Raw genomic sequence first — 10,243 nt, forward strand, 5'->3', positions numbered from 1 at the left:
TTCCAACATATGCCAGGCACTCTGGCAGGTGTTTTACTCACGTTACATACATTCCAGCAATTCTACAAGACAGGGCTTATCAAACTCATTTTGCAGATGAAGAACCCGAGGCTCATAATGCTTGATAAATTCCCAAGACCATGTAGCTAGAATGTGACAAGATTTTTGACTTGAGCCCTGGTCTGAATTCATTTAGGCCCACACTGTCCCCACTCCTCCCAGCCTGAGGAAGGCCTTTGCCTATGAAGTCACTTCTTTTCACACTTCTTAATGTCTCTGAGGTGAAATAAAGATGAACTGTGTGGCTAAGGTATTAAGTTAGGCCACAAGAGGGAAGGTCAAATGGGAATAAAATACACTTTGGGGAACATTATTGGCTTTCTTTACCTAAGGTCCTCTTGTTCTGAGCCTTAGGTTTCTTTAGAGCTGAATGTCCAGGTGCTGACAGATTTGTCCATCTCCAACAATTTTTCCCATTACAGCTCCCCCCAGCTCCTTTCGATCTCCCCTATGTGGTCTCTTGTGCAACTCTGGAACCTGGCCTGCTGACTAACTTCTCATTACGGTCTCACCCTCTGAAGTATGAGGACTGAGGAGTCACATGTGCACCAGAATAGATGTGAGACTAGCCCCTATTTCTCCTGGTGTAGGGTGCTTGGAGGTGGCTGCTCAACTCTCAGCGCAAGAACCTAGAAGCACCTGGCCTTCCCCTGAGATAGACCATTCCTACTGCCTGCAGAAGTTCCCTGACTCATCCATCCCTCCCCCAGGTTCCTCTGTGATAATGGCCTTTCGATGTGACTATTCGCTTTGGATGGTGACATTTCCATACCTAGGCTGGGCATCTTCAACACACTCTCAACGTATTACCAAACAGGCTGCAGAGTAAAATCTGATTTGCCAGATAATACATGGGTTTTAGGGATGTAATCCTAAGGTCAGATATAGCCTATTTGAAAGCTTCCTAATATTTGATACTTGTAGTATGATTTTAATGAGATGCATTATTTGAAACAGGGCACTGAAAACAGATGAACAAGCTTTTGTAGATGATCAAATGCCAATCTTTCCTTCATAAACTTTGTAGATGAGGAAAGGCTATAGACATCACTTTGTAAATGATCCACAAGAAGGTGAATTTCTTAAAAAAACAAAACAATAACAAAATCTTGAAGACTGCCTAGGAGGTGACAAGGATACTTTGGGGGACATGTCGGTTTTGATGAGAAATAAACAGTAGTTAAACATCCTTCCACTGTCTCTTGTCTGTGTACCTGCCCCACAAGAAAATCGTGGCTTGCAGTGAGCCACAGGCACGTGTATAGCTGTTCAGGAATGTTCCGTCATATGGAGGGTAGCAGAGGCTCACAAGGTATATTATTTACCATACACGAAAAATATGAGAGAATTCCCAGCCTAAAGAAATTACATAGGTTGTTAAAAAGGACAGTGCCAAGTGCTGTTGAGGGAATAATGTAGACCCTCCCTGCCAAGACTTACAGAATTGTTTTAAAACTGGATGTAATCCTGAATTTGAAACCACCAGTCACCTTGTAGGTGCAAGAAAAAGTTGGAAGATTTCAAGGCTATGCGGACATTCCCAGAAACAATTCCAAGACATGAAGGCACTTACTGTCATCAATTATAATAGTTGCTTTTCATTTAGCACCGTAATAACATATGGGAGAGACTACAAGTGCCCATCTACATCTTGTCTAGCTCGCCTTCCTGGCTGGTTCATTTGTAGTTAGACAGAAGCCAGTGTATCATTCTCATGCTTTCATTTCTGTTCAGCACTAAACATCTGTTGTGACATGGAGCTACAAGGTGACAGCAGCTTGGATTCCTGGCTGAGGTGAAAGCCAGGACCCGCTGTGGATTAGTTTCTTATACCATAACAGAATACCACAGACTGGGTGACTTAAACAATACAAATGAATTTTCTCCCATTTCTGGAGGCTAAATATCTAAGATCAAGATGTGGGCCAGTTTGATTTCTTTCTCACTGAATTCTTACATGGGTTTTCCTTGGTCTGTGTGTCTGTATCTTAATCTGCTCTTTTATGAGGACACCTGTCATACTGAATATTAGCCTAACCTTAAGACCTCATTTTACCTTAATTACCTCTTTAAAGTTTCTATCTTCAAATACAGTCACATTCTGGGATACTGGGTTTTAAGACGGATATATGAATTTTGGGGGAGATTCAAAATTCAGCCCATTATACCCTGCCAACTAAATTCAGAATTTATGTACAAAAAAGTAAACTTGTGTTGAGTCATGTAAAAATTAAGGATTTTTTGTTGTTGTTCCAAGAGCTTACTGTTACTTTATCTGCCTCCTGGACTGCTCCTCATCCTTTTCTTAGACTTATTTCAATACTTTCCTTACAAATAAATACTGCATATATGGTTGTTGCAAAAACTTAAAAAAAGAGGTAGAAATCACAATTCTCCCTTTTGGAAAGTTCCTCCAAAATTCAGCCCCCTACTCAGAAGTTTCCACAATTAACCGTGTGGTGTTTAAATTTAAAAGCTGATTTAGAATTTTGAGAAGATCGATGTGGTTTTTAAAGTAAAATTTATACATATATGAGCTTACATATGTGTTTATAACTACACATGGGTAATAATATACATATAGGTCTGCCACTTCCCTTTCCACTATTATAGATTCAATTGCATCCCCACTAAAATCTTATGTTGAAATTAACATGTGGCATTATTTGGAGACGGGATTATCTCAGAGGCAAAGAAGTTAAAATGTGGTTATTAAAGAAGAGCTGGTACTATTCTTACGTAAACATCCTTTGTTTATTAATAAACATACTTTATTCACATTTATTTCCTTGTCACGAAAATCTATTTTCTGTCCCAAGATACCCTGAGGATACTCCATTACACTTGTTCATCATGTCTCTTTAAATGCCCTTTGGCTGTGCCAGTTCACTGAGACTTCTCGTGATTTTGAAAACATTGACAGTTTGGAGGTGTATGGTCAGGTATTTTGTAAAATAGCCTTTGATTGGGAATTAAGTGATTATTTTTTATGATTTGATATAGGTTACGTTTTCTCAGAAGATGAACAGAGAAGTGAAGTGCCATTCTTATCATATCATACCGACGGCACATAATACCAACACAATTTGTCACTGATGATGTTACTTTGATCACCATGGTGACGTCAGTTTTCTTCAGGGTAAAGTCACATTATTTTTTTCCCTGTGTCATACTGTCATCTTGGGAAGGATAGGAAGACCCAGGACCAGCCAGTAGTCAGATGAGGCCTCTGATGGAAAACTGCAGAAACCTCCTGCCCACAAAGAAGAGGATCCACAGAAACCAGCTCCCCACCTGTTGTCATCCCTGGGAGGCCCAGGGGCATGTTGACCAACAGTGCTGTCCCCTGACATCTTAGGGTGTAGAAAGAGGAGAAGGCTGTGCTTAGGTGAGTCTCACTTCAGATCATGAGAGCGGAAGATCAGGAGGTGGGCCTTCTGGGCACCCCCGGGCTGATACAGAGGACGGACTGGTGAGCTACCCCACCACGGACACAGGAGGACCCCCAAAAACCAGCCCGTTTTCACTCCTAGGAGGCCTTGGGCAGGGCCATTAGGGAGAGATGCTAGCGTGCTCCAGTCCCTCTTGGGGAGGATTCATGGAAATGGGAACCTTGATCTGAAAAATAGTCTCTGGAAAGAAGAGGGAGGGAGTGGAGGCCGTGTCAGGAATAGTAGGTTGAGGAAGACTGAGGGTCCTTCCCACGCCATTTCAGACAGAGGGCAGTGGAGCCCTACCTGGAGTCTGGGAGGCCATACCCCACTGTGGATGGATGTGATTCTACCTCTCTTGCACCTTGCAGGTCTCAAGGATGGGAGGGGCTTATTCGGAGGTGAAAGACTCAGACGCACAGAGGCAGGGAGCCTAGGCAATTTCAGGAGTCCAGGCACAGCCTCTCAGGAAGGCAGGAAGGGATCACCCATGACTGGTAGTGCCCCCTGTCCTGTTCCTGTGCCTGCTGCCAACTCTGGAGGAGCCCATCAGGGTCCCCAGATTTACAACTTTCTGACTTCCATTTTGGGAGTCAGCCAGAGGGGAGATTTTCTCTGAGGAGGGCAGCTTCAGTTAAACAGAGGGAGTAGCCCCAGGGCTGGCCACTCAACAAGAAGAGAACTCTGTCGAAGGACAGTGACCTCCGAATACGGGGGGAGGTGCAGGCTGCACCCTGCCACTCCCTGCTATCAGCCCTGGAAAAAGGTGGGGTGTGAGTGTCAAGGACTCGGGAGGTGGGAGGGAAGAAGTCAGCAGGGCTTAGGGAGTGAGCAGAAAGGTTTGGAGCACATCTTGGAGGTAGGAAGGAAGGGATGGAAAGGAGGCTGACAAGTGCGAGGGGGCTTCCTCCTCTGAAAGGAGGCCCCGCCCCACGCTATCCGGGTTGTCAGCCCTGATCAACCCTGGCAGGGTTCCCGGATGTGCTTTGCTGGATGTGCTTTCCCGGCGGCCATCTTGGGAGTCTGAAAGACCTGAGGTATTTTGTGACGAGGATCGTCTCAGATCAGCGGAGGGAAGAGACTTAGACCTATCCAGTCTTCAAGGTGAGGGCCCCGAGGGAGAAGTGAGGGACCCAACACCACAAAGGGAAGCAGCCCTGGCCTGCCCTATCCCTGCGGTGGCACTTGTAGGTCACGGAAACGAAGATGGTAGCCGAGAGCTGAGGGACGCGTCCTCACGGCAGAAGAAGGGAGGAGATGCCGGCCCTCTAGGGAATAAATAGGAAGGCATTGAGGAGGACCGGGGGAACCCCCACCTCAGAGGACAGATTCCCGGAGATTCCCACCATGCTCCTCAAATCAGCCCCCATAGAGCTCCCCAGGCGGCTGAGGCTGAGCGGCCGCCCTCTCATTGCTGGGTGAGGGGTGTAGGGGAGGGGAAGGGGGAGGCCTTGTTCTGGGGTTCCCATGGCAAGTCAGCACGGGAAGCTGTCTCCAGTTGGCAGAGGGAAGATTCCCAGGCCCTGCTAGGAACAAGAGTGAGGACTGAGGGGTCACATGTCGTCAGAACAGACGTGAGGCCACAGGGACCGCCCCCGTGGTAGAGTGCTGGGAAGTGGCTGCCACCTCACTACCTCCCACTGCTGTCAGGGATGTGGAGTTTGCCTGAGGTTTTTCCTCAGGCTAGCAGAGTGGTGGGGGCCTGGCCCTGTCTGAGAAAATGTGACAATGCTAATTGAATTCTGAGGGGGCCACGAACCTCAGAATTGTGGGAGTCTGGGAGTCTGGCCAGCCCCAGCTGCCGTCTTAGCTGGAGGGGCTCCCTCCCTTCCTCTTGCAGGTGCTCCAGGAAGCAGGAGTTGAAGACCTGGGTGTGAGGGACACATACATCCTAAAAGTACCACAGCAGAGGAGGCCCAGGTAGTGCCAGGAGTCAAGGTGAGTGCACGGCCTGACTGTGTACCAAGGGCCCTACCCCCAGAAACAGGGCAGACCTGGCAGCACCCGGCCTGTAGCCACCCACTGTCATTCCTGGTGCCTCAGGCTCTGCCTGCCAGCTGTGCCCTGAGGTGCTTTCTCATGTCCTCCTACAGGTTCCCAGGAGACAAACCCCCTAGGAAGACAGGCGACCTGTGAGGCCCTAGAGCACCACCTTAAGAGAAGAAGAGCTGTAAGCCGGCCTTTGTCAGAGCCATCATGGGTGAGTTTCTCAGCTTAGGCCACTGGCACTGTCTCTCTGTCCCTCAGTCCTGTGGGATCCCATCATACCCATTCGTGTTCACACGTTTACCTGCTGCTCCTGAACAATATTCATCATGCCTCTCTTTCTAAACCTTCCATGCCCCAGCTTTGAGCAAGGCTTCCAGAAGGCAATTTTCATACTGGAGTTGGTAGATGCAGAGGATCCCCCAGATGAGGAAGAGGAGGAAGCTTCCTCCATTTTCTCTTCCTCTTTCCACTTTTTATTCCCCTCCTCCTCTTCCTGTTCTTCTTTCTCATCCTCATCCTCTTCTCTGATTCTGTGTTCTCCAGGGGACAAGGAGATGCCTGCTGCTGCGATGCCAAGTCTTCTCCAGACTTCTGCTGAGAGTCCTCAGAATCATTCTGAGGGGGAGGACTCCCAGTCTCCTCTCCAGAGTCCTCAGAGTCGTCCTGAAGGGGAGGACTCCCCAGATCATCTCCAGAGACCTCCTGAGGGGAAGGACTCCCAGTCTCCTCTCCAGATTCCTCAGAGTTCTCCTGAGGGCGACGACATCCAGTCTCCTCTCCAGAATCCTCAGAGTCCTCCTGAGTGGGAGGACTCCCTGTCTCCTCACTACTTTCCTCAGAGCCCTCCTGAGGGGGAGGACTCCCTGTCTCCTCACTACTTTCCTCAGAGTCCTTCTCAGGGGGAGGACTCCATGTCTCCTCACTACTTTCCTCAGAGCCCTCCTGAGTGGGAGGATTCCCTGTCTCCTCACTACTTTCCTCAGAGCCCTCCTCAGGGGGAAGACTCCCTGTCTCCTCACTACTTTCCTCTGAGTCCTCCTCTGGGGGAGGACTCCCTGTCTCCTCACTACTTTTCTCAGAGCCCTCCTGAGTGGGAGGACTCCATGTCTCCTCACTACTTTCCTCTGAGCCCTCCTGAGGTGGAGGACTCCATGTCTCCTCACTACTTTCCTCAGAGCCCTCCTGAGGGGGAGGACTCCATGTCTCCTCACTACTTTCCTCAGAGTCCTCCTGAGTGGGAGGACTTCCTCGCTCCTCTCCAGATTCATCTATGTCCTCCTCAGGGGGAGGACTTCCAGTCTTCTCTCCAGAGTCCTGTGAGTTTCTGCTCCTCCTCCACTTCATTGACTGTTCCCCAGAGTTTCCCTGAGAGTCCTGAGAGTCCTCCTGACGGGCCTGCTCTGTCTTCTCTCCAGAGACCTGTTGGCTCCTTCTGCTCCTACACTTTAGCAAGTCTTCTCCAAAGTTCCCATGAGAATCCTCAGAGTCCTCCTGAGGGGCCTGCCCCGTCTCCTCTCCAGAGTCCTGTGAGCTCCTTCCCCTCCTCCACTTCATCGAGTCTTTCCCAGAGTTCTCCTGTGAGCTCCTTCCCCTCCTACACTTCATCGAGTCTTTCCCAGAGCTCTCCTGTGAGCTCCTTCCCCTCTTCCACTACATCGAGTCTCTCCCAGAGTTCCCCTGAGAGTCCTCAGAGTTCTCTCCAGAGTCCTGTGAGCTCCTTCTTCTCCTCTTCTTCATTGAGCCCATTCAGTGAAGAGTCCAGCAGCCCAGTAGATGAAGATACAAGTACCTCAGACACCTTGCTAGAGAGTGATTCCTTGACAGACAGTGAGTCCTTGATAGAGAGCGAGCCCTTGTTCACTTATACACTGGATGAAAAGGTGGACGAGTTGGTGCGGTTTCTTCTCCTCAAATATCAAGCGAAGCAGCCTATCACAAAGGCAGAGATGCTGACGAATGTCATCAGCAGGTACACGGGCTACTTTCCTGTGATCTTCAGGAAAGCCCATGAGCTCATAGAGATTCTTTTTGGCATTTCCCTGAGAGAAGTGGACCCTGACGACTCCTATGTCTTTGTAAACACATTAGACCTCACCTCTGAGGGGAGTCTGAGTGATGAGCAGGGCATGCCCCAGAACCCCCTCCTGATTCTTATTCTGAGTATCATCTTCATGAAGGGCACCTGTGCCTCTGAGGAGGTCATCTGGGATGTGCTGAGTGGAATAGGGGTGCGTGCTGGGAGGGAGCACTTTGTCTTTGGGGAGCCCAGGGAGCTCCTCACTAAAGTTTGGGTGCAGGAACATTACCTAGAGTACCAGGAGGTGCCCAACACTTCTCCTCCATGTTACGAATTCCTGTGGGGTCCAAGAGCTCATTCAGAAATCATTAAGAGGAAAGTATTAGAGTTTTTGGCCATGCTAAACAATACTGTCCCTGTTACCTTTCCATCCTCGTACAAGGATGCTTTGAAAGATGTGGAAGAGAGAGCGCAGGCCATAATTGACACCACAGATGATTCTACTGCCACAGAAAGTGCAAGCTCCAGCGTCATGTCCCCCAGCTTCTCTTCTGAGTGAAGTCTAGGGCAGATTCTTCCCTCTGAGTTTGAAGAGGGCAGTCGAGTTTCTACGTGGTGGAGGGCTCGGTTGAGGCTGGAGAGAACACAGTGCTATTTGCATCATTTCTGTTCCATATGGGTAGTTAAGGGGTTCAACTGTTTACTTTTGGGTATTTTTCAAATGTTTTTCCTGTTAATAGCAGGTTTAAATAGCTTCAGAATCCTAGTTTATGAACATTAGTCACACATGTATTGCTGTTTATCTGGTTTAAGAGTAACAGTTTGATATTTTGTAAAAACAAAAACACACCCAAACACACCACATTGGGAAAACCTTCTGCCTCATTTTGTAATGTGTCACAGGTTAATGTGGTATTGCTGTAGGAATTTTCTTGAAACTGTGAAGGAACTCTGCAGTTAAATAGTGGAACAAAGTAAAGGATTGTTAGTATTTGCATTTCCTCAGGTCCTTTAGTCTGTTGTTCTTGAAAACTAAAGATACATACCTGGTTTGCTTGGCTTATGTAAGAAAGTAGCAGAAAGTAAATTGTAATAAATAAAAGTGTCAGTGACTCATTTATGTGATGAACATTATATCAGCATTTGCTCATAGAAATTACTGTTAGTAGTGAAGTTACTATTAAAAGCAAGACTCATCCCTAACCCTAAAATGGTAGAGTGTATGTCCAGAAGCCATATCAGGAATGTGGTAAGATTTTCTCTACAATCTAAAGAATAAGTTTAAAAAGGAGTGGGGAGGTGAGACTCCAGATGGAGCCTTTGATTAAAAAGGCCCTGAGCTAAGGCAGTTTTGGACTTTGGGCAACTGCAGGTGCTTCTGTGGGAGCTGATTGTTATGAAGCTGGGTGGCAGCAGGGCCCAGACTCTCAGAAGGTGAGAGAAAAGCCTGGAAAGGAAAACCACTTGAGCAGTTCCCTCTAGGTGAAGGATGAAGCGGAGAGGAGTCTCCACATGGGGAAGTAATGGAAGGTGTTCTGTGGCTCTGTAACTGGTGAGCTTGAACACAGTGCAAGGACTAGGTGATTGATACCCATCATCTGCAAGTTTTCCTGAGAAATGTGGTGATAATTCCTTGATGTGGTGCTCAGAAGCCTCTAGGCTGGCACTCATTTGCCAGGCTTGGGAGAGCCCAAGCCCATTCCAGTGACAGGACTTTTAGTTGGGTTCTTTTGAATGTAATGTGGACAAGTCTAAGCAAGGTCTTGTGGAGCTTAAATAAAACTAGTGGTTTGGATAGATGATCAGTGGGGAAAGTGAAAAGGAGTTGGTCCTTAACATAAAATCTACAATCTTTGAGTTGCATTCAGTTGTGGAAGCCTCTCCTTTCTTGAATGATACAATATATCCTTTTAGAAAGAAAATGTCCTGAGGTATATTTATGAAGCCAAACTTTTGCTTCAGTTCATATTCCTTGACATATTCAGCTAGGTGTTCTATGAGACGTTTTGGATAACGAAAACAAGAGCTGAACTTTTCTCAAAAGACAGTGGTAGACTTTGGGGTTATAATCATATTGATGACAACTGCCATTTATTAAAATTCCAAGGTATGCCAAGCTGTGTGCCAGGTGTTTTGCTCACAGTACACACATTCCAGCCACTCTACAGAACAGGGATTATCAAACCCATTTTACAGACGAAGAAGCTGAGGTTTGTAGCTCATAACAAATTCCCCAAGATCACATGATGATCACATGATTAGAAAGTGACTGGGCTGGGACTGGAGTTCTGAATTCATCTAGACCCACGCTGTCCCCACTCCTCTCAGCCTGAGCATAGCCTTCTTCCTGTAAAGTCACTTCTCTTCACACTTCCTGATGTCTTTCAGGCAACATACAGAAGAAACCTGTGACAAAGCATTTAGATGGGCCTAGAGAAGAAAGGTGACAATGAGAATCAATACCTTTCAGGGATCGTTTTGGGCTTTCTTTACCTAAATTCTTTCTTTACCTAAATTCTTCCTGTTATGAGCCCTAGGTTTCTAGAGAGCTGACTGTCTGGGTGCCAGTACTTCTGTCTAGCCCCAGGGCTTTCCCACCTAACAGCGCCCTCCATTTGATCTCCCCTGGGCGCTCTCCTGTGCAACTCTGGAACCTGGCCTGCTGAGTGACTTCTCACTGTGGTCTCGCACTCTGAAGCCTGTGCCCAGCCCTTAGTGCAAGAGCCCAGAGACATCTGCCCTTCCC

The 10,243-nt window shown here is 47.5% G+C and overlaps 1 protein-coding gene across 1 annotated transcript; it reads left to right on the plus strand.

The window, feature by feature from the left end:
• Positions 1 to 5,943: 5,943 nt before the first annotated feature.
• LOC100936035 (melanoma-associated antigen C1) lies at positions 5,944 to 8,599 on the plus strand. Its single transcript, XM_024240444.3, has 2 exons — positions 5,944 to 7,108; positions 7,151 to 8,599. The coding sequence occupies exons 1-2, from the start codon at positions 6,035 to 6,037 to the stop codon at positions 8,054 to 8,056; spliced, it is 1,980 nt and encodes a 659-aa protein (XP_024096212.2). The 5' UTR covers positions 5,944 to 6,034; the 3' UTR covers positions 8,057 to 8,599.
• Positions 8,600 to 10,243: the final 1,644 nt, after the last annotated feature.

Source organism: Pongo abelii, chromosome X, assembly GCF_028885655.2.
Source record: "Pongo abelii isolate AG06213 chromosome X, NHGRI_mPonAbe1-v2.0_pri, whole genome shotgun sequence".
In the NCBI taxonomy this organism is placed as follows: Eukaryota; Metazoa; Chordata; class Mammalia; order Primates; family Hominidae; genus Pongo; species Pongo abelii.

Coding starts and splice junctions, on each gene's coding strand:
- LOC100936035 (XM_024240444.3), top strand. CDS start 6,035: ATGCCTGCTGCTGCGATGCCAAGTCTTCTCCAGACTTCTGCTGAGAGT. Junction 7,109..7,150: donor GTCTTTCCCAGAGCTCTCCT/GTGAGCTCCTTC, acceptor AGTCTCTCCCAG/AGTTCCCCTGAGAGTCCTCA.